A 24,650-nucleotide genomic window follows, 5' to 3' on the forward strand; every position below is an offset into this window, starting at 1 on the left:
GGCCTTGCATGGCAAGATTCTTCACAAAAGGTTGCTTGTCTTCTTCACCTACAAGAGCATATCTATCCAAAAAGACGTCTGATTTTGGGATTATCTTAAGCCCAACATGAAACTTAAAGAATTACTAGGTTTATAGCCTCTGGTTACACCTTTCGAAGCATGCAATTTGAAATAAAGAATGGACATACCACCTCCACACCGACATTACTTTTGAACCTCATTGAATTCCTGTCATTACGTGAATACAATGAATAAAAAATTCTGGGTGTGGCGAAAAAGTTGGAATTGGAAAATTTTAGTCCATGAATTATAGCAAGACAGAATAATGTGTTCGCCAAATGCTTCCTGAGTGGATTCACTATAGAGAGTGGACAGAACCAACTTGTTCGGATGAAAGCGCTTCATACTCTTATTTAGTAGTCAGCTAATGAACCAATTCAAGAAACTGAAGCAAATGTTCTCAGCTTGCATTCTCAAGAAATCTTGATCCATGCCCCATGTATATATAGAGTGGCAATTTTGATGCACTTCGTTCACTGCAATCCATTGATCACACTATTGACCTTGTAGCTTATCTAGTATTCCCCAAGATAATTAAAAGGAAAAAATGACTGGATAAAATAGTAACAACTTCCTTATTAGTCAAATACAAAGATTGCAAATATTGCTCAAATCCATTGTAGTGACTCGGTTGGATGGTTCAAGGCCTACTAAGATTTGGTTGGATCTACCAAATGCCATATCTAATAATGCTACTGTAACAATTTTAAGGGATCTTCCGGATAAAACCCCAAGATAATAGATATAATCAAGTCCTGAAACTTGAGAACCAAGACAATCATCACATTAAATTTATGAATTATCAATGCATATTCCCTTATAATTAAAAGGATAATGTTAGACGTGATAATATAGACCTACCAAACTCTTCCTGGCCAGTGGCAGCCCTGTATGTACTTAAAGTTATACATTCCTCTAGTCTAGATATGTCTACCCTCCATCACAGGAAACAAAAATCATAGTGAGAAGTCATTTCCTTCAAATACAGATAGAAGTGGTATTCACAAAAGATGTGAGGGGCAAAACTGTGATTCATTCTGCACAAGAGCCATTTCAATTCAATCAGCGTCAACTTACATGTAAGACAAAAATGGCAAACTTTGTCGATATATACATTTATTGCCAATAATCTCAACAAAGCAATATCCACCTGCCTTCATAAGACCATCTCTGCATTTGTAAGCAGATGTACATCAACATTATCTGCAATATAATTCCACACATAAGTCAAGGTTAAAAGTGAAAAGGAGGCTACACAATCAACTTTGCGTGCATTTTAATCTTTCTTAACGATGTAAGAGAAATCTAACTACCAAACTCAGCTTGAAGCAAGTTTGATTGAAAATTGCGGTTCACCATAATAGAATGATATCATCAAGGTAGTAATTGACCCAGAAAAAGGATGTTTATTGGTAAAGGTTAGAGAAAATAGAGAAACAAAACAAAGTTGGTGTGATGAAGTTCTGCGACAATGCTAGTTAGGAGTAAAACTTATGTCTTAAGGTATAACGTGACTGTTGTTTAATAGAAAAGGGTCATTAACATTCAAAAACTTCTGGAGAAGTCTCCATCGCTCTTCAAAATAAAGCATCTGGATAGGTATGGTTCATCCTGGGTTCACCCAAGATTCCCCATTTATCTGGCCATTAAATAGACCTCTTCCACTCTCGCCTTGTGGTGCTGCATCTGAACCCACCCGACATTCAGTGCAAGATCTAAAATATATAAAGCTCGAGTGTACCTTTTCAAAGGGTAATTGCCAGTTGTCTCACTGATGCTTTGTTCTGCTTTGAGGCCAGCCCAAGCCAGCACTGCCAACATTCCCAACTGCCTGAACTGGTTCAACCGATCCCTTCACAGTCCGCCCTAGACCCTCACCCTGCAGTTGAACATAGGACTTGTTATCAGATAATCAGGGAAATATATGCAATTGAATTAAGAAGATCTTGAGATTTGAGAGTCAGTTTTGATTGATTAATCAGTTCTAGACGGAGGTTGACGAAAGAAGTGGAAGTGCCCAGAATCACTAGGTTCAGATAGGCCACGTGTATGTCAAGGCTTATGAAACCAGACTATTAACCAGTTGAAGTTGTCCAACCGGAAGCAGGCTTGCACCTAATCAGGGCTGAACTTGGGTTGAAAGAGAAAACCCTAATCACTAGTTCAACTTTTTTGGTCCTGTATATACTCAATTTGAGAAACTGCTGCCAAGTTTACATGGTTTCAGGCTCACCCAAGGAGCCAAGGACTGAGATGTTTGAAAAGCCAGACCTTCAGCTCCCCTGGCACGTACATTGAGCACCAGCACAGGCCCATGAATGCTGAAACTAGTCTATTGTCAATCATCTGGTCCTGGCACTGGCAGTGAATTAACTCGGTTGAACCATGCAGCAGTTACATGACCATGTCTTCCTCCAATCTTGGTTTTAAACTATTGAAGCACACAGGGTAGATCCTATGTAGAGAGGCTATTTTCTCAAGGTGAACCCTCAAAATGGACTTATATCTGAGAAACCTTACAGCTGCACCAAAGCTTCCTTTACATCAGGAACTTTTGAAAAAAAAAAACGAAGCAAAAGGAGAGAAGCAGATCCAACAAACAGTTTCAGATGACAGGGGAAGAATCTTATAGGTAGACATCAATAACCAAATTGTGACTCAGCGCTAAAAAACTGGAACCCAGTGGCCCAACCATCAGGCCCGATGAAAGCCAGAGACCTTGACCTATCCAAGAGAGTTTTATTTTGAATCCCAGTCAACTGTGACATATTTGTGTTGTACAAAATACTTAGATTAATGAAGACGTTTGCCATTGAAGAGAATGTTTTAATCTGCATCATAGTATTACCTCCTTCCAGCCCATGCTTTCAAGGACTTTTCTGGCAAAACTACCAGCTCCAAAAGACATGTTGAGGGCTTCAGCTGCGGCTTCTTCTGTAGAGACAGAAGTTCCGGAAGATCCTACATCATCACCACAAGACGGCAAATTCTTTTGTCCAGGCCCCACACCATAGCCATGATGCAGCATTCTTCTAGCAGCAGCTCTATCCTTGTATCCAGGTCCTATATGCTGGCAATATAAGCAAGAAGTATTTAATAATACTGACCATCTCAATCATGAGGTCCACACAATCACCATTATAGTCCAGTAAAACGGGAGAACGTGAATAAGTCTACATCTTTCATCTATTGAGCAGATACTTTTTGGTAGTCAAAGTTGCTTCAGACAAGGTCATAAACCAGTCTGTCGCACTGTCTTGCAAGTTTCACCTAGACGTTGCAGATTAAATTCTGGGCTATGTTGTTAAAGTAGGTTCATATAGGTCTTCTGCATTCTTATGCATATGCCCAAGGTACATGTAACATCATGTGGAACTTCTTGTGCAAGAGAAAGGACATATCTTCAATCACTGCTCCTCACTCCACCCACCAAAAAAAAAATTGACAAATATGGACCAGTTCTTATCTTCTAGATAACGAGAGAAATTATTTGAAGTATTTGTCAAGCAACTTGAATGAAGGCTAACAACACAAAAGCTACAAGAATATCTGCTTTGTCACGGCTCCAATAAAATAATTCTAATAATCCATGATGACATTAAGATCTGGCAGCCGATGGATGCCCATGGTGCACAGGATCTGTATGCTACCCAGACATGATAATTGTGTTGTTGCTAGTCAGTAACCTATGATGTGATGCATACTTCGGGGCAAGAGGTGTGAAGCAAGAAATGTTGCACATTGGCAAAGCTAAGCCATAAAAGTATTGAGCGTCCTTCATCTAACACTTGGAAGGGCCTTCCAGCCCTTTCCATTTGCATATAAACTTAAGTTCTATTTTCAGCATATCAACTATCAAGGGACACGCTCAGTCTAAAGTAACCGGGCAAGAACGAATTCTTTCATTACTCAGATCCATGGCAACCTTCTATATTGCTCATGATGATGTTACCTTCTGCGATGCCAAAAGTTCATCTGGTTCCATATCTGCTACTCTTTTTGATTCACTACTCTTAGTGGATTTTGAAAGGCTGACAGGTTCTCCTCCGGCTACTAACTCGGGAAACCCCCAATCTTTCGTTGGATTTGAAGAATCATAAGAAGTCACTGAAGCTAAGTAGCTCGCGCTGGGACTCCGCAGCTTATATATTTTTCCTGAAAGAAGAAATTTTTAAGAGATCATCAACTAAAACTCACATGAATGTACACATCCTCAAAAACTATACAGAGGTTGCATGAATATAAGCAGCCTGAATATATATTTATGCTTCCATGTTGAGCTATAAAGAGAAACGAGCTAGCCCCGCATGAAAAGCACAACTGTATAAACTGTCACAATCATGGGGCAAAACCAAACCTGTTCTAACTCGTACCAGGTCAAAGCGCACTTGACATATTGGAGCAGTTTTAAGAAAACCGCCACCGGCAGGCATAGATGGGTGGAGTTTAGCAGATCGTTTGACGAGCCGGCCGATTAGCCTAACCACTTGACTTTTTCCATCCTTTCCTGACCCTGTTACCACTGCCCAGTCCCACAAATCCACAACTGGGAACTCCAGCGCAGGCTCTTCTCTTGATTGAATGACTTGACCATATTGAGCTTGCCATTTTTCCTCATCTTGCAAGAGAACTGGGTTGACAATATAGTGCAGTCAATCAGTATCACCAAAAATAGATAATTACCTTTTGTAAACTCTGAAAATAAACTGGGTTAGAGCGAGTGACATCATATTGTCACACTTATACATATATAGACAACATAGGAGAACACGTTTCTTAGGAGGCAATGCCCCAACTCTTTCACCATATTGATACTTACAGGACAGATACTTTTATTTAGGAGCTTTGGAGTTAAGAAGTTAAGAAGAGGTCAATTGCCTCCAGAATGGTCAAGATTAATTCAAACCTCAAAAATAATTTCATGCTGCTTTTTTAATCATGACCGCAGATATTATTCTTTTCCTCTAATTACCTCCAACAAATATTCTATCTCCGCCATAGAGGGGGAGAGAGAGAGAGGAAAAAACAAACGTTGTATACAAAAGTGCATTTTCCAAGTGGTAATAAGGCAACCTTGATTTAAAGCGTCTTCATTTGAAACAGATGGATTAGGGAGGTCTTCTGGTATCCACTCTCCTTCTTCTAGCTCGTAAGCATCGTTAGTTTCTGATTCAAAAGAAAAGGCTTTAAGTCATTCTGTAGGAGTATTTTGTCATTCTAATTGTGAGCAAAACACTAGAACAAACCAGGTGACGACAATCTAAAATCATTCCCATCACAAGCTTCAGGTGGTGTCATCGCATCACCAGATTCACCACCAGCATCAATTGCCGGATTGGAATAGCCAGCCAAATAAAGTTCAATCAGTGTATCCTCCAACCTGACAACAGTGAAATATCCACTTCAGCATATCAGGAAGAAAAACTCTACAACAAGAGGCATGCTGCAGAAATATGGTACCATTCTGATGGTGGCTGTGGATCTTCAGAAGCATGATGGACAGTACCCTCATTGTCTGTGCAACAATAAAACACAATATTAATTTTAGTGCATGAACCTGGAAAACCATGCTTTAATTTGTACAATCCAGTTGCTTCCAAGATAAGTCCATCAAAGGAGATAAACCAGGAGAAAAATAGATGGATAGACAAATTCTTTTGCACTTTGGCAGTGTAAAAACAGACAAAATGTCAAAGCAAGTTTTCGGTGAAAGCAGCACAGCGACGGCAAAAAATCATGATATTAAGCTACCAGACTGGTGGAGCTTGGTGGAAAATTATAACAAAGGCAGTGGCCAATCAGGCCCAGCAATACTTGGGCTGCCATGAACTTATTGATCTAGAAAATTTAGAACTTAAAAAATACACACACACACAATTGATATTTGATATAGCCATATCATATCCAGCTGAATATAATCAGGGCAGTGCAGATATGGAAAGTTGCTATACTTTAAAAGGAACAATCATTTAATAAGAAGTCTGTATATTGGGGATTCTATCACATAAAGCAGAATCAAACAACTTCTGCTCTAGCTTATTGTAATTGATAAATGAAAAAATAGTAGGTCAGACCGATGGGTGGTTGGAGAGATGAAATTCTGGAAAAAGCACCAGTTAGTGGTTGTTGATGATGTCAAATTCTCAATGTTGAGAGTATATTCATGCCTTACATACTCATAGACCTCATGTTAAGAGATCACATGGACTGATATGCTCGAAGCACCAAAATCCACCAGCACTAACTAAGAGATCATGAGGATGTCAAAGAAAAACTATGGTGCTCTCTTAAGCCAAATAAAAGATACAATTCGAGTTCTTGACAAAATCACATTTAAAAGTGATAAAGGTGTAAATTCCATCGGTCGTCACTCAATTTTAGTGGATTTTGCAATCGGGCCATTGAGTTTTGATTACCTAAAGCATTACACTTTCATTTCCCTGCAATTGAAGAACTTTGACCAATATCTGCCAATCTAGGGCAAAATGCTGAAGGGGCAGACAGGTGAATGTATTTCCAGAAGCCTCACCATTGCCACGTGGCTGTCATGTCAGCATTACCCCGGAAATTGGCCAAATACTAGTCAAAGCGCATTAATTGCAAAAGAAGCAAAATTCAGTGCTTTAGATAATTTAAATCAAAGTTCAATGACTTGGTAGCAAAATCCACTAAAATTTAGTCAACGCTAGTGAAATTTACCCGATAACAGTCACAAACCCACTGGCCTTCAGAAATGGTTCACCTGAACTGGCCTCATCAGCTATTGTGTCCTCTTGTTGGCAAGCTTCAGATTCGTGTCTCAAGATAGAGGAGTAATTGTTGGTCCTCCCATGACATGTATGTGAATGAGATTCATTTTGAAGGGAATTTATGCAAGTACCTCCCACATCACCTTTATCAACCTGAAGTAACATGATGGATGAACATATCAAAATTGAACCTATATAGAAAATTACATAACATAGAAGGTAAAAGAAAAATTAAACTAGTTCAGGGCGAGAATACAATGTCTACCAGGTCGGATTTCAAGGGCACATAATTTCCATTTTGAAATTTGTAATATATACCATCTCTACTGCTGTAGTACCAGCCAGTATTGGGGTCATGATAAAACCCACTTCTGCGGAAGTACAGAGAACAATAATGAGAAAAGAAAGGTCAACAGCAAAAACCTCTCCAACTAGATAAAGTTGGCAAAAATAATCAGCTTAACAGTTTAATACCAGCTCTTGAAAACAAGAAACTTCATATCCACATTACTAACAACATGGGATAAAGTTCTCCTACACGACAACATCCTGTAGAGCAAGGATTTCTTGAGCTTAACTTGTAGAACGAGAAGATTACCGTAATACCTCCTAGAGAATCATGGCTCTACATCGCTCCGGTATTATGTCGACCTGGTTCTAAGTCATTTCATGAGGATCAAGGTGCCAAAAAGTAAATTATCTTCAAACAAGTTTAAATTATATATTATGTTCATGACGTGTGTGCAACTGTGCATAAATATTCAACAACGACAATAATAGTTAAACATAAAATGGAAATTAAAATTCTATTATGAAGATGTGTCATCTATGTGGCCCCTGTAATGACCACGATAATCTAAAACGAGCAACACCTTAGCATTTTTCCTGTATTGATTTTCTATTCATTTTGCTTTCTGACCAATGCAATACACAAGAAAGTCAAGGAAAAAAGTGCAGATCTTGTTCTTGACTTTTGTCATCAATAAAACAAACATTATCTACACATCGAGAAACCACATGCTTATAATAGAAATCACATGAATTTAAAGATTCGACACCCGTGAGATATCAAGTGCTAAGGGAGCAACCTGGCATCAAAGTACAGCTGCGATGTCTCATCCCAAATAAAGGAGCACTCCCCCTGCAATTCTGCAGACCTATCCCCCACGGAATCCACTTCTCTCTTTGCAGAGGCTAGACATCAATGACCAAGAGACTTATCAGGCTTTAGAACAATACGACATGTTTGATTAGCTGAACCATAGTGGGACATTGGACCCTCACAAAGTTCCAGGTGTCAACAGTCTTTTGTATAAAGTGGTATGTATGCTCTAACCACTAGGGTCCTCTCAACTTGAAAATCTGTTCTTTCAAATTATGATACTTAGTTCCCAACCAAAAATAGATAAAATTATGATACTTAATGAAAGTATTGTTAGCAACATTTTTACATTATTAGCTGAATCATCAGCATTAGTTATCGCAGAGTCCTGAAACAATATCACACAGACGTGGACAAAGACTACATGAATCCATAATCCTAGAAACTTCTTAAACACACAGAGAAGCAATGCACAAGCTAAGACATAAGTGGTTTCCATTGAGACTATCGTGAAGAGCTTCAGTCAAGTCAAATGCTATATTATACCAACTTAAGCAGAAAAGAGCTCACAACGGATGCCAAAACAAAATCACCTAGCTTCAATAAAGACATACTACATACCTAAACCCAAAAAGTGCTCCCACAAAAAATTGCCAACATTAAGCAGCTCAAAGCACTTGAGGATGTCAAGCAAAACCATGGGGCTTCTATCAAGCCAATATTACAGCCTTATATGTATTGATGATAATCAGTCTATATAATCAGTGAAAACGTGAACAGAAGACTGGCACGAAGAAATGGTTCACCTGGAGTGGCCTCATTGACTACAGTTTCCTCTCGGTGGCAACCTTCAACTTCAACTCCCTCGATCAAGGAGGGATTACCCTCTCCATCACAACCTTTGCGTGAGTGTGATTCATCTTGCGGGAAAATTTCATTGATACCTCCTCCATCACGTTCATCAACCTGGATGAACAGGATAGCGAAACTTATCAATATTGCACCTTGTAGGGTGAAATGCCAAAGAGCCAACGAAAGAAAGGAACAAAAGGAGCCCCCTGGAAAACCAGGTCAGGAAGATTACATCTACCGCTTCATGCTTTAAAGGTACGTAATTTCCATCCTCAAATTTGTAATAAAGCCCGTCTTTACTGCTATAGTACCAGCCCGCATCAGGGTCATGATAAAATCCGGTTCTGCAAAAGGTATAAGAAGAAAAACTGTGACAGAGAAATGAGAAGTTCGAACGATTCAATTCGAACATAGAAAGAAGAAAATCTCTCTCAAAACCGAAAGAACTTACATTCACAGCAATGCAATGGGAATTTCTTGACATTACATTATTTCGCGAGGAACACGGATTATCTAATAGGTCCAATGGAAGGTCAAAGGGTCATTCTTTTCTCGAGTATACAACTAATAATCACTCCATCGCATAAGAACCTTATGCTTACTCTTTCATATAAGCAAAAACATACGCCAAGCCCAGCGCTATGAACTCTAGGAACAGTTCTTCGGTTGTTTGGCCAAGGAAGACAACCATGTAGATGCAAATGTTGACTCTATACACCAATCACTCTCTCCCTTGCAAACGAGCACCCCAATTCAACAGTCAAAATCAGCTCGTCTAGGAAGATGATTAGCCTAATCAATCCCGCCAAAGAAAGCGGCCAAAAAAAGCAAAAAAAGAACACCCAAGAGCTCGAAGAAGCAAATTCGATGGCGAGTTTTCGCATCGAACCGAAAACGCCGAGGATCTCGCCATCCGGTCGAGCGATCGCATGCTCGCCGGGTCCTTCCCGTGCAGGCGGGAAGCGCCGCGCGAAGGAGAGCGTTTCGAATTGCCGAGAGCGAGAGATACCTGGCGTGAAAGTACAGCTGCGACGCCTCGTCCCAAGCGAAAGCGCAATCCTCGTTCGGTTCTTGAGGATTCTCCTTCTCCGCCATGGACGTTCTTCCTCCGTCCGCCTCTCTCTCCAATTCTCGCCCCGCCATGAAAGAACATCGATTCGGGCTGTAAAATGAAAGCCCATTTGAGAAAGAGGCGGTGAGCCCAAAGTATTAAATTCAAATTGGGAAAACGACACAAAGTTACAAACAGTCACGGTTCAACGTGCAACGTGGTATCTAAATCTTTAATTTGTTTAACGTGATTCCTGAATTTTAACTTAATGTGTAATGTGATTCATAAAATTTTAATTTATTCAATACGGTCCTAAATCTATGAACTTTATAAAAAATATTCAATTATATTCATGGGCTACAATGTGCATTGGATTGAACAAATTAAAAGTTCATGGATCATTTTATATATTAGATCGAAATTCAGAGACTATTGGTGTAATTATTCGTTATACTAAGAAGTAGGATCGATTCTCATAATAATAATAAAAAATGCAATTATTAATTTTGTATACGTGGTATGATCCATCTATTTCTGCGAACAATTCTTCCTGTCCTAGGCACTGTCCCGCCACCTGTCTAGGGGTAGCATGGGAATTTAGAGCCCCCCATTTAGTCAACGGGTAGCGTGGAAATTCGGAGCTTCAGTAGTCAACAGGCCCGCTACGTGGCATCTCGTGTGAGAACCTGCGGTGGCAATCTTCCAGGCTCACGTGGCGTCCTGACAATCTTGTAGGCTTAAGTGTCCCACGCGCCAAGGACCAATATTTTTTCGCTCTCTTTTTTTCTCGATTCATGTTAAAAACACTTAACAAATAGGTGAAGTCTTCCTCTTGAATCGGTTAAATGTGCATTTGACAACAATTGTGTTCTCGAAAATAATTTCTATTTAGAAATGATTGTTTTTAATTTTGTGTCCGGGAACAATTTATAAGCATTTGAAGGTATTTGGTAAATGCCCAAACTTTCTATTCTTAGAATAGAAAAAGAACATAAATGCGTTTGGTAACTACATAAAATTTATTTTTATTAATTATATTTTGAATTTTTTAATATTTCTTTCTTTTTATTTTTCTTCTTCCCCTTCCTTGATCATGGCCAGGTCGCCGGCGTCGGCGACCGACCACAGGCTAGGGCCGGCGAGGGTGTTGCGGCCCTCCCCAGATCTGGCAAGGGCTGGACCTTCGCCCAGGTCGCGAACCGCCCTCGCCGGATCTGGTGAGGGCAGTGGCGAGGGCACCCACGCTAGATTTGGCGAGGGCAGCCCTCGCCTAGGCGACGAGGGTCCGGCCCTTGCCCTCGCCGGCAAGGGTAGCCGGTCACCGGTGGCCTGCTATAGGCCAGGAAGAAGAAGAAGAAAAAAAAATTCTTTTCTATTTCTGACTCTTGTTCCCTTTTTTGCTTCCTGATTCTATTTCAAAATTGATTCTGGAAACAAATTTTCTCAAATTTGTGCCCGGGAACAAAAAATTGACTAAACGGATTTCTGTTCCAAAACTGATTCTGAGAACAAAAGAATAGAAATAATTATTATTTGGCCGGTTGCCAAACGCGCCCTAAGCTAATTTTAGAGTAAGTTTGTTTCACAAAACATGAATAATTTATAAAATACTTTTTTTTTAAAAAGATTGCTTGTATTATTTACAAAAATGAATGAACGAAAAATATTTTCATATTTAGACATAAATTATTGTCGATAATGAAAATATTTCTTATAAATTAATTATTTTAAGCGATACAAATGCCCATTTTAAAGAAAATATTTTTTGAATCATTTTTTTATAGCAAAAAAAAAAGAAGTTTTGGCTAATCTAGTATCACGGCTTAAATCTCATTAATTTACAAAGTAGGAGATTGGGAAAGATGATGGACTTGATGGTGTCCACTCATGTTGGCGGCTGCGATTACCAGGTTCGATATGTTTCTACTAGGAGTGTCAGAACCGAACCGAAAAATCGAATCGAGATACGAACCGAACCGAACCGAACCGAAAATTCATGCATTTTCGATTAAGTTCGGTTTCGGTTCGGATAATAAATAAATGAATTTGGTTAATATAATGGTTTGGTTCGGTTCGGTTCAAATCGGTTCGGATTTCGATTTTTTAATGTGGTTTTCTTCCCTTCGCGCGCGCTCTCTCTCCTCAATCTCACTGTTCTTTACTGCTCACCTCTCACTGACTTTTCTCTCTCTCACTTTTTTACTTTATTCTCTCTCTTCCTCTGTGTTCGCACTCTCACTGCTCTCCTCTCTCTCTCTCTCTTTCCTGCTTTATTCTCTCTCTTCCCTCACATCATTATCATCTCCCAAAAAGTGACGAAACACATTTTTCTCTCTGGCTTCTTGAAGTTGGGCCAGGTGCCGCGCTTGAGGTGCTCGGAGGCGGTCCGTGACGGGTTGGAGGCGGAGAAGACGGCCTCGTAGAGGGAGTGCCGGAGCTTCATGGCCTTGGCGAGGCCAGTGTCGGCGTTGTGGACGAGCATGGGCTCGAGGTGCGCCCAGTACCACGCGCCCTTCCCCTTGACGGCCTTTGGCCGTAGCATGACAAGCCCCTTGTAGCGCTTGTTCACGGCCTCGGCCGTCAGCTCGTCGGCCGATGCCGACATCGAGACCGAGTCCACCCGGGCCGGCGACGGCGGCTCCGAGGTGTTTGTGATGGCCGCCATTAACCAAACGGGTCGTTCGAGTCCCGGTCCTCGCTTTTTTGTTGTTAGAGCGGGTTCAGTCGCCGGAAGTTCGGTCTCCGGCGAGTGTCCATGGCCGACTCCGGTGATCTGGTGGGGCCTTTCGGTGGTGGGTCATCAATTGACCTGCTTCTTGACGGGAAGAAGAAAGAAGAAGCAGTCTCGCAGAGAAGGGAAGAGAGAGAGCGGAAGAAGAAGACGAGGAGGGGGAAGGGAAGAAGTGTGAAAAAAGATAAAAGAAGAAGAAATCGAAAACCAAACCGAACCAAACCGAATCAAATCGGTTTATCGGTTCGGTTCCAATTCGGTTCGGTTCCTATTTGGTTCGGTTCAAGGAGGCACCCTTAACGGTTCGGTTCGGTTCTGTTTTTCAAGAAAATCGAACCGAATCGAACCGTTTACACCTCTAGTTCTACGTTGTTCGTGGAGTTGTGAAGGAGAACTTTAATCTTAAAATTAGAAAAAATAAAATAAAATAAAATAATATTTTTTTGACTGCTACTTAGTATGGGCAGTAGGTAATGAGATGATGATCTGTCTCCGAGGCCACTGAAATTTCTAGTGGCTTCCAGCATGGTATGACGGGGTCCACACATCACGCTGCTATGGAAACTTATGTCCATAAAAAGTGAAAAGAATGCATTAATCTCGTGCACTTACTACACAAACCAAATCAAAGTACCATGTCCAACATTAGAAGCCAATTAAAAGGTCAGCTACTTCTTTAATTAACGATTAATTCAGTTTAACCCCACAATCGAATTGTATATGTATTCTAGATTTGGTTGTGTTATGTTGAATTGTAATGACGATGAGTAGCCGGAATGGTTCCATCCGAGAACCGAATCAAACCGAACCGAACCGAAACGGCCTTGCCAAACCGGATCCAGGCAGGTGCACACGAAAACCTAATAGGTCCTAGGAAAACAAAATTGGGAATTCGGCCTTGCTCAATTTGGTTTTCGATTGCATACCATAAAAACGTTGGTTTGGAACCAGTTTTTGTCTTCTTTTTTTATTAAATCTTTGTTTAAGAAAAAGATAAATGTGTTGGAGATGGGTTTCGTATTTGAGAAGTCTAAAAGAATTATCAATACTTTAACCATTGTTCACATAATATGTTCTCATACAATAACAGCCATATTCCTTAACGTCAGCACCAGTACCTAGATGGATCCTGTAATTGGCCTGCTTGATTCCAAGCCGACTCTAAAAATCGAAAATAGACACCGAGAGATTAATTTTCAGGTTCTTAATCCGAAACCAATGCGTACCAATTCCTAAGTGGTCTTCCTCATTACGCAACGCAATGCCTTTTCCAAATAGAGTGCAATGGAAGGTGCATGAATTTCGGGGCGTCCTCGTGAACGAAACACCTAAAGGGTTAAAGAAATTGGGGGGGGCGAAGCAATTCGGAAACATCTAGAAAAAAGAAAGGAAAGGTCGAGAAACTTGGACGTCACAGAATGAACCACCCAAATAAAGTTCAAAAGGAAATTGGCATCTCTCTCTTTTAGCGTTCTTCCCGGAAATTACCAATTTGTGGACCCCCTTCGTAGCTCTTCTGATGTAGTAGAAGCTGCAAGCGTTTTAGATTATACGGAGTTCATTGCCATAGTTACGTAGTGGTTTAGGGCCCATTTGGTAACGTGCCAAATAGTGAAAATTTCTATTCTTTTGTTCTCAGAAATAGTTTGGGAACAGAAATGTGTTTGGTAAACTTTTTGTTGGCACATTTTTTGCAAATATTTGTCCGATAAACAGTTTTGGAAGAGAAAGCAAGAAGTAAAAAAAGTTCTTCTTATTTCGGCGTAATTTTGAGAATCAGTTTTTTCTTCTTTTTCTTTTTTTCTTTTCTTCTTTTTGTGTTGCTCTTCTTGGGTTGTGGCCGTCGCCGCGACCGCCACGCCCGGGCGCGAGGGCGTCACGGCCCTCGCCGCCGGCGGAGCGGGGTCCCCCTGCCGGCGAGGCGAGGTTGGACCCTCGCCGCCGGGCGAGGCGGCTCGCCGTCGGTCATGGCGAGTCGGCCTCGCCCGGATCGCAAGGCCGAGCCTCGCCATCGCGACCCACGGCGAGCCGACCTCGCCGTGGGTCGTGACGGCAAGGCTCGGCCTCGCCAGATCTGGACGAGGCCGACCTCGCCATCGCGACCCACGGCGAGGCTAGGCCTCGCCAGATCTGGGCGAGGCCGACCTCACCGTCGAGACCCACGGCGAGGCTCGGCCTCGCCAGATCTGGGCGAGGCCGAGCCTCACCGTGGGTTGCGACGGCGAGGCTCGGCCTCGCCAACAACCATGCGCACCCTTATTGTCCTGGACAGAATTATTACTTAGGAACGGATTAAGCACTATTGAGATTTAGCTTCACAAAATCCCTATTGTTACTTTGGCCATTATATATCCAGTATACTCGATGTTGGTGTATAGCGTGGCACTAAAAGCTCGTAATATCTACACATTTTCTGAGAATTTGGCGACTCGGCCGTGTCTTTCGTAACGACTTCGGATGCGGGCGCCTTTTCAGTACACCCGAGATACCGAACCACTATACTATACTGATTATTTAATGTGTCATTCAATCAAATCAAATCCGATCTATCACATGTCAAGAACCGGTCGAATCCACCCGTCGAACTGCACAAGAAGAACCCACGAAAACACAGTCTACACGCGGTGCGTGTCGGTCCAAGGTCGCCGCTTGGCATGTTTCAGTTCCCATCTGCCGTCATGCAAGAACCTTTTGCTGCAACCACGAGGACTCGAATCACAGTGGGCAAAGCATGTACAGATACGACTTCTACATTGTTATACGCATTTGATGCTGCCGATTCCGAGCCAAGAATTTTTCTAGCAAATTAAGGAGGGCAAAAGAAAGATAATGCAAAGCCAGTGATCTTCAGTTGTCGCTGAGCTGAGCAAAATAGGAGTTCTCCATTCCCCAACTAGTGCATTGTTCTTTCTCCCACCGTATAATTTCTGCCCTCCATCCATGCCCATCAATCCCAAAAACCAGAACTGTTGCTGCACAGTGATCGATTTATAAAAGAAAACAGAAAGAAAATGCGTTGCCGGGTCCTCCAACTCCACCTAACTTTCGCTCTATATAAACTCCACTCTCGATCCTTCCCTCATTCCGCACTCAAAACACGTAGTTTCACGCTCTACCATAGCTCAATCTTCCTTCCAATGGCTTCTCCAAGCTTGACCAAGAACGCGGCGGACGCCGTGGCCCTCCTCGCCGACGGCGGTCGAGTGCCGTCCTGGATAGCCCTCGAGGGAGCCACTTTCGTCGCCAACGGCCACCCGGTCCTCACCCATGTCCCTCCCAACATCATCGCCACCCCATCACCCACGGTCTCCTCCAACAAGGCCAAGGCCGAGAAAGACGGGGACCTCGTCACGGTTGGCTGCTTCGTGGGGTTCAAGGCCATGCCGCCATGTGGCTAGCCTCGGCAAGCTCCGTGGCGTCCGGTTCATGAGCATATTCCGGTTCAAGGTCTGGTGGACCACCCACTGGGCTGGGTCCAACGGCCGGGACGCGGAGCACGAGACCCAGCTCATGATCCTCGACCGGAACGACTCCGGGCGCCCCTACGTATTGCTGCTGCCGCTCCTGGAGGGTCCGTTCGGGGCCTCGCTGCAGCCCGGGCCGGACGACTAAGTGGACGTCTGCGTGGAGAGCGGGTAGACCCGCGTGGCCCGGTCCGTGTTCCGGAGCTGCCTCTACATGCACTTCGGCGTGTTAGAAAGAGTCAAAGTTGTTTTTTTTATGTTTTTCAATTAATAGCTAGTCGTGTGTTTCTGTTACTTAGTGGGTCCTAGTTTTCAGGACTTAGTTGGCAGCATGTTGCTACACACGTTCACCATTTTGAATCAAAATAGTTGCTATTTTTGTTGGGATCTCTTCTGTTGATGTACAGCCTATAAAACGGCTAAGTTGTTAATTTCAATTATATGGACGAATGCAGTAAGCATCTTCAACCAGTGTGTCTCTCCTTTACGGGTTTCTTTTTGGTGCTTGCAAAGCACGCCCATCTTCTGCATTTTTACTGTATCAGTGGTATCAGAGCCAGCAGCAATCATGGCCACAGATTCCAATTTTGTCCAACCGGCAATCCCTCACTTTGATGGTCATTATGACCATTGGAGCATGTTGATGGAAAATTTTCTAAGGTCCAAAGAATTTTGGGAAGTTGTTTCTTCTGGAATTCCTGAACCGGAAGAAGGAGCCACATTGACAGCAGCACAACGGACAGCTCTAGAAGTAGTTAGGTTGAAAGATCTTAAAGCCAAGAACTATCTCTTTCAGGCCATTGACAGATCTGTCTTGGAGACAATCCTTTGCAAGGATACTTCCAAGCAAATATGGGATTCTATGAAAAAGAAGTATCAAGGCTCTGCAAGAGCAAAGAGGCAACAACTGCAAGCTCTTCGTATGGAGTTCGAAACGCTACGAATAAAATCAGGGGAGTCGGTCACAGATTATTTCTCAAGAACGATGGCAATCGTTAATAAGATGCGAATCCACGGTGACAAGACGGAGGATGTCACCATTGTTGAAAAAATTCTTCGATCCTTGACGCCAAAATTCAATTTTGTTGTCTGCGCCATAGAAGAAGCTAAGGATATTGAAGAACTTTCAATTGATGAACTGCAAGGTTCTTTATTGGTTCATGAACAGAAGCTCCAACACCAAGATATGGAAGAACAAGCCTTGAAGACCTCTACTAATTTTCGTCATTCTTCAACAACAAGAATGAATAATGGTAGAGGGAGAGGAAGAGGATTCCACCAACGCAACAGCAACATCAATCCAAGAATTGTAGGCTCTTCTTCTAATGATGCACGAAGTGGAGGTCGAGGTTGGTATTCAGGTGGTTTCAAGCCAAAACCAACAGATAAATCTAAAGTTGAATGCTTTAGATGCCACAAATATGGACACTACAAGTTCGAATGTCGAACCAATCTTAGTCGACATGTGGAAGCAACAAATTTTGCTGCAGCAAATGAAGAAGAAGGAGAGAAGCTCCTAATGGCATGTCAAGAGAAAGAAATGTCTTCACCAAATTTATGGTACCTTGACACTGGTTGTGGTAATCATATGTGTGGCAACAAGGAGGCATTTTCTTCTATCGATGAAACCCACCGCACAAAAGTGAAGCTTGGAGATGATTCTGCCATTTCAGTCGTGGGAAAAGGTACTGTTCAAATTTCTTCAAGAGGGAAAATGCAGACCATTAATGATGTTTTCTATATTCCTGAATTGAAAACAAACCTCATGAGTGCTGGCCAATTACTTGAGAAGGGGTATGAAATTGTATTTAGAGGTGGAGTTTGCAAGATTTATGATCAGCAGCAGAACTTGCTTGTTCAAGTTGATATGACATCAAATAGAATGTTTCCTCTTTACCTTCATGATTCTGATCATGCTTGTTACGTGGCAAAATTAAAAGAGGAAGCATGGATATGGCATTTTAGATATGGGCATCTTAATTTTGGTGGTTTGCGGACACTATACCAAAAGCAAATGGTGGAGGGACTCCCTGCTATTAAAATCCCATCAGAAGTTTGCGAGGATTGTGTTGTCAGTAAACAACATCGAGCTCAGTTTCCACAAGGCAAGGCGTGGAGGGCAAAAAAGCAGCTTGAGCTGGTTCATTCAGATCTTTGCGGTCCAATTTCACCGGTTTCTTATGGAGGTAAACGATATCTGATCACATTCATTGATGATTTTAGTCGAAAGGTGTGGGTGTATTTCTTGCATGAAAAATCTGAAGCTTTTGAAGCATTTAAGAATTTCAAGAGTCTTGTCGAAAAAGAAAGTGGCAATCCAATCAAAGTTCTTCGAACTGATCGTGGAGGAGAGTACAAGTCTCTTGAGTTTGATGATTTTTGTACGAAGCATGGAATTCGTAGGCAACTTACTGCAGCCTATACACCACAACAAAATGGTGTATGTGAGAGGAAGAATCGAACCATCCTCAACATGGTGCGAAGTCTATTACGAAGTAGTGGAATTCCGAAGAAGTTTTGGCCAGAGGCTGTAAATTGGAGTGTCCATCTCTTGAACAGAAGTCCCACACTTGCTGTTCTGAATATGACTCCTGAAGAAGCTTGGAATGGACGAAGGCCGACGGTTGATTACTTCAAAATTTTCGGGTGTATAACATATGCCCGCGTTCCAGATCAAAAAAGGAAAAAGCTTGACGATAAAGGAGTAAAATGCATCTTTCTTGGTGTAAGTGATCAAACAAAAGCTTACAAACTCTATGATCCTGTGACCAAGAAGATTATAATCAGCCGTGATGTAGTATTTGACGAAGAAAAGTTCTGGCTTTGGAATGATCAAGCTGAAGGGGCTGCACCAATTGTAGCTGATTTTGAAGAGATTGGCGAGGAAGACCAACAACACAATTTGGTCTCAGCTCGCAACAGTTCTGACCCTATTGAAACGGAGGAGCAGCAGCCCAATTCAGATATTGCTGCAACACATGATGAACGCCCCCAACGTCACCGACAAAGGCCAGCATGGATGAGAGATTATGAGGTGTCTGGAGTTGATCAAGGTGAAGATCCGTTAACTCGCTTTGCTTAGTTTGCAGATAGTGGTCCAACTACTTTTGATGAAGCAGTAAAACATCAAAAGTGGAGAGATGCAATGGATGCTGAAATTAAAGCAATTGAGAAAAACAATACTTGGGACTTAACAAATCTTCCCAAAGGCCACAAGACTATTGGTGTCAAGTGGGTCTTCAAGACAAAGCTGAACAAGGATGGTGGCATTGACAAATACAAGGCGCGTTTGGTGGCAAAAGGCTATAGGCAAGAATTCGGAGTGGATTACAAAGAGGTGTTCGCGCCAGTTGCGAGACTTGACACAATTCGATTGGTGATTGCGCTAGCAGCTCAGAGATCGTGGTCTATCCATCAGTTAGATGTCAAGTCTGCCTTTTTACATGGTGATCTCCAAGAACAGGTATTCATTGACCAACCTCCTGGATATGTGAAGCCTGGTTGTGAGAATAAAGTATACAAATTAAAGAAGGCTTTATATGGATTAAAGCAAGCTCCTCGAGCTTGGTACAGTAGGATTGAAGCTTATTTTTTGAAGGAGAGTTTTACGAAGTGTCCTTATGAACATACTTTGTTTATTAAGGTTGATCATGGTGGGAAACTACTTCTTGTATGCTTGTATGTAGATGATCTCATCTACACAGGGAATAATGGTGCCATGATGGAGACATTTAAGCAATCCATGATGCATGAATTTGAGATGACAGATCTTGGGTTAATGCACTATTTCTTAGGCATTGAAGTTAATCAATCTGCAGCTGGTACATTTGTTTGCCAAAAGAAATATGTGCAGGAGATTTTAGAGAAGTTTCAGTTGAAGGATTGCAATTCAGTTGCCACACCGATAGAGGTTGGATTAAAGCTCACCAAGGATCCTGGTGGAAGGAAAGTGAATAGCACTATGTACAAGCAAATTGTGGGAAGTCTCATGTACTTAACAGCAACAAGGCCTGACATCATGTATGGTGTTAGTCTCATCAGTAGATACATGGAGAGTCCCACCGAAAAACACCTTCAGGCTACAAAGCGTATTTTACGCTATTTGAAAGGGACATCATCTCTTGGGTTATTTTACAAGAAAGGAGAAAGATTAGATTTGCTTGGTTTTACTGATAGTGATTACGCTGGTGATATGGATGACCGAAAAAGTACTTCTGGTTATGTGTTTATGCTTGGTTCAGGGGCTGTCTCATGGTGTTCAAAGAAGCAACCAATTGTTACTCTTTCGACCACTGAGGCTGAGTTTGTGGCTGCCACCTCGAGTGCTTGTCAAGCTATTTGGTTAAGGAAGATTCTTGGAGAACTTCGGTTTAAACTAGAAGAAGCAACGACAATTTTCTGTGACAACAATTCAGCCATCAAATTGTCAAAGAATCCAGTTCTACATGGGAGAAGCAAGCATATAGATGTGAAGTATCATTTGTTGAGGGATCTTACAAAAGATGGTGTGATTGATCTTGTTTTCTGCAGAAGTGAAGATCAAGTTGCTGATTTGTTCACAAAACCTCTTAAAATGGCCACATTTCAGAAGTTAAGGAAGCTCCTTGGAGTTTGTTCGATGGATGCCTCAGATTAAAGGAGAGTTTATTTCTACACATTTAAACTGATCACTTGTAGTATCAGTTTAAGGGAGGGCATGTTAGAAAGAGTCAAAGTTGTTTTTTTTATGTTTTTCAATTAATAGCTAGTCGTGTGTTTCTGTTACTTAGTGGGTCCTAGTTTTCAGGACTTAGTTGGCAGCATGTTGCTGCACACGTTCACCATTTTGAATCAAAGTAGTTGCTATTTTTGTTGGGATCTCTTCTGTTGATGTACAGCCTATAAAACGGCTAAGTTGTTAATTTCAATTATATGGACGAATGCAGTAAGCATCTTCAACCAGTGTGTCTCTCCTTTCTGGGTTTCTTTTTGGTGCTTGCAAAGCACAGCCATCTTCTGCATTTTTACTGTATCACGGCGACGACCCCTACGCGCTCGTGAGGGACGCGATCAGGGAGATCCGGTTCCACTTGGGGACGTTCAGGCTTCTCGAAGAGAAGGCCCCTCCCGCCATCGTGGACAAGTTCGGCTGGTGCACCTGGGACGCCTTTTACCTTTCGGTGCACCCGCAGGTAAAAATTCATGTAATTGTTAAGGTGTTTCATTTGACAAAGCCGATGTTTACACTGATCGGGTCTGATATTACATGTCTCATCTGTTTTGTAGGGAGTGCGGGAAGGCGTGAAGGGATTGGTGGAGGGCGGGTGCCCACCGGGCATGGTCCTGATCGACGACAGGTGGCAGTCCATCTGTCACGACGACGACCCCATCACTGATCAAGAAGGCATGAACCGGACGGCTGCCGGGGAGCAAATGCCGTGCCGGCTAATCAAGTTCGAAGAGAACTACAAGTTCAGGGACTACCGGAGCAAGAGAGGCGACTCCGCCAAGGGCATGGGGGCCTTTGTTAGGGACCTTAAGGAAGAGTTCAGGAGCGTGGAGCACGTGTACGTGTGGCACGCCTTGTGCGGCTGCTGGGGCGGGTTGAGACCCGGTGTCCCGGGCATGCCCGAATCGAAGGTGGTGAAGCCGGGGCTGTCGGAAGGGCTGGGTACGACAATGGAGGATCTGGCGGTGGACAAGATAGTGAACAACGTGGTGGGGCTGGTCCCGCCGGCGAAGGTGCACGACATGTACGAGGGGCTTCACTCCCACCTCGAGTCGGTGGGGATTGATGGCGTCAAAGTTGATGTGATCCACGTGAGTCATCCTGCTTTTTCTCCATGCTCATTTCTTTCTTTTTGTCACCACTTTATGCCTTAGGATCTTCCGGTTATTGTGACAAACAGAAGAGGGACGTAATTTAATTTGCAAAACCAGTGCCTCATCAATAAAATATGGACTAGATTAGCTCACGAATGCGATTTATAGATGCAGAACAACAATTCATATAATGACGTAAGTCTCCACCGTGTTATACTGGCATGAGTTCTGCACTGCTAGTTGAGCAACTTCGGTTTTTCCAATTCTTGAGCCATTCAATTGAACATGAAAGGAAAAACCCTTTACATGAGTGTACAATCGAGATTTCGATTGCAATTGCAATTGCAACTGCAGGGTTGTATAGTTGAAAGCAATGAGTCCACAGGGCGGTGGCTCCAGTTTCTTTTTTGGCGTTCCTCCTGGTGTTAGCCTGTTAGGTAAGTAACTGGCATTTGCACTCAACATATTGCACCATGTCAGTTCTCATAATCCGACCCTGCATGGGTCGGGTTGTGAATTCGTATTCATCGTCTGAATTTTGGTATGACTGCCTATGCTTTTACCACCCAGATTTCACAAACTCACTCTGCAGAGATAATTGTCTGATCTTTAATGGTTTGCATAGCTTCCACACATTCTATACTTAGTAATCACCTACTTACACACGATTGGCCATCAGATGCCCCATGGATCAATCTTTGTTTAGCTTATATCTTGATATTTATCTATGTATTAATTATCTTAGCCATTGCGGTTTCAGTTACTGGAGATGCTCTGCGAAGAGTTTGGAGGCCGGGTCAAGCTAGCTAAAGCTTACTACAAAGCGCTCACTGCTTAGGTGAGGAAGCATTTCAAAGGAAACGGGTCATTGCGAGCATGGAGCGCTGCAACGATTTCATGTTCCTCGGTACAGAGGCCATATCTCTTGGACGAGTCGGTATGTCTATCAAGTTCGATCCGATCACGAGACAAACTCGATTGTTCTTGTGTGTTTATCGGCTGAGTTGGTTTCTTAATTCAGTCAGGCGACGATTTCTGGTGCACCGACCCCTCAGGCAACCCGAATGGGACATTCTGGCTCCAAGGGTGCCACATGGTTCATTGCGCCTACAACAGCTTATGGATGGGCAACTTCATACAGCCAGACTGGGACATGTTCCAATCAACCCATCCGTGTGCAGAGTTCCATGCCGCTTCTCGAACCATCTCCGGAGGGCCAATCTACGTGAGCGACTCAGTCGGCCAACACAACTTCGACTTGCTGAAGCGCCTGGTTTTGCCAGACGGGTCCATCTTGAGATGCCGGTACTACGCACTCCCCACTAGAGATTGCTTATTTGAAGACCCTTTACATGATGGGAAGACCATGCTCAAGATTTGGAATGTCAACAAGGTAAAGAACAAAGAAAGTTGCCTCTGGTCCATCTATTGAGTTCTCGGAAAGATGTCTCCGAAAATTAGCACTGAAATAACATTTTCTTGCGCATACCAAATCAGTACACGGGAGTCATAGGAGTGTTCAACTGCCAAGGAGGAGGATGGTGTCCCAAGTCCAGAAGAAACAAGAGTGCGTCCGAATTCTCGCGCATTGTGTCGTGCTATGCAAGTCCTAAGGACATTGAATGGAACAATCCCAAGAATCCTATCCCCGTGCGAGGAGCAGATGTGTTCGCAGTGTACATGTTCCGGGAAAAGAAGCTTAAGCTCCTGAAGTCCTCGGAGAGCCTAGAGATTTCCCTAGAGCCATTCAACTACGAGCTCCTGACGGCTTCGCCCGTGACTGTATTGCCAAGGAGATCAGTCCAATTCGCGCCCATCGGGTTGGCGAACATGCTCAACTCCGGCGGAGCAATTCAATTGCTGGGCTTCGACGAGAACACGGTGAGGATCGGAGTGAGGGGAGCTGGAGAGATGAGGGTGTATTCGTCGGAAGAGCCGAGAAGCTGCAAAATTGATGGGGTGGGAGTGAAAGTTAGGTACGAGGAGAAGATGGTGAGGATTGAAGTTCCATGGCCGGACTCCTCATCTTCTGAGCTCCCTGTTGTTGAATACGTGTTTTGACACAAAAGGGTTTCTGAATCTTCAACATGTAATTCTCTCTTTTTTCAATGAAGATCATAGTTCATAGCCATTCCACTTCATGGTTTTGTGGCCTGAAGTTCTCATAGCAATCTACTATTTGGCAAAGGGCTTGTTGCGGGGAAAGTGTGTGTTCATTTTTTTATCTTATTTAAAGGAATTTGTCTATTGAAAGACATATTCCAGATCTAAAAATATTCATGAAAACATGACTATGCGTATTTATATTTCCCATCGAATACGTTACTGTTGAAAGTACATAAATATCCATATCACGAGTCATTCGTTGAGGATGACAAAACAAAAAGATAGCGGGAATGTAAAAATAAATCCTTTTTTTTAAGGTTCTCAATTTGCTCAAGTGCAAGTGACATGACATTTCATGTTAAGACTTTACAAAAAGCATCTTAGTGATGCTTAATTTTCATTACGAATGACTAAAATTCTTGCAAACAATAACCCTCTACAGCTAAAAACAATCTTATTCACTGATTACTCAAGAGATTCACATATCCTATGACCGGGAGGTAAATTGGCTAAAACAATCGACTTTGCTACAAATAAAGGTGTGCGGCCCAATGGCAAGTCGAGGAAATGCATAACGGATAAAATTTCACCGGTTTTTTTTTTCCCTCGCTCTTTTAGTAGTAACGGTCAGGTGATGTCTCGGGTGAATTTTCACGCATCATACTAAGCCCATCATTTTCTCCTTCCATTGAAGATAAGCAGCCATCGTCTCGAAATTTAGAAATTCTTGAAG

General features: G+C 42.6%; 1 protein-coding gene and 1 pseudogene across 4 annotated transcripts; one reads left to right on the forward strand and one right to left on the reverse strand.

The window, feature by feature from the left end:
- Window positions 1–822: 822 nt before the first annotated feature.
- LOC115694570 (uncharacterized) lies at window positions 823–9,941 on the reverse strand. Of its 4 annotated transcripts, none has more exons than XM_056314970.1 (14): window positions 9,773–9,941; window positions 9,002–9,107; window positions 8,718–8,877; window positions 7,898–8,003; window positions 7,075–7,180; window positions 6,803–6,962; window positions 5,521–5,575; window positions 5,307–5,440; window positions 5,134–5,226; window positions 4,418–4,690; window positions 4,013–4,215; window positions 2,909–3,136; window positions 1,802–1,939; window positions 823–1,263 (listed from the first exon to the last, which is right to left on the reverse strand). In XM_056314970.1, the coding sequence occupies exons 1-13, from the start codon at window positions 9,904–9,906 to the stop codon at window positions 1,829–1,831; spliced, it is 1,869 nt and encodes a 622-aa protein (XP_056170945.1). In that variant the 5' UTR covers window positions 9,907–9,941; the 3' UTR covers window positions 823–1,263; window positions 1,802–1,828. The 4 variants fall into 4 exon arrangements, with proteins under 4 accessions (XP_056170945.1, XP_056170946.1, XP_030477536.2 ...); XM_056314971.1 differs by having other exon boundaries at window positions 5,367–5,440; window positions 8,996–9,107; XM_030621676.2 differs by having other exon boundaries at window positions 2,909–3,130; window positions 8,996–9,107.
- Window positions 9,942–15,302: 5,361 nt separating this feature from the next.
- LOC115668355 (galactinol--sucrose galactosyltransferase-like) lies at window positions 15,303–23,940 on the forward strand (annotated as a pseudogene).
- Window positions 23,941–24,650: the final 710 nt, after the last annotated feature.

This window comes from Syzygium oleosum, unplaced genomic scaffold (genome assembly GCF_021117445.2).
Source record: "Syzygium oleosum isolate NSW1041296 unplaced genomic scaffold, Sole_v2.1 Sole_v2.09, whole genome shotgun sequence".
NCBI lineage: Eukaryota > Viridiplantae > Streptophyta > Magnoliopsida > Myrtales > Myrtaceae > Syzygium > Syzygium oleosum.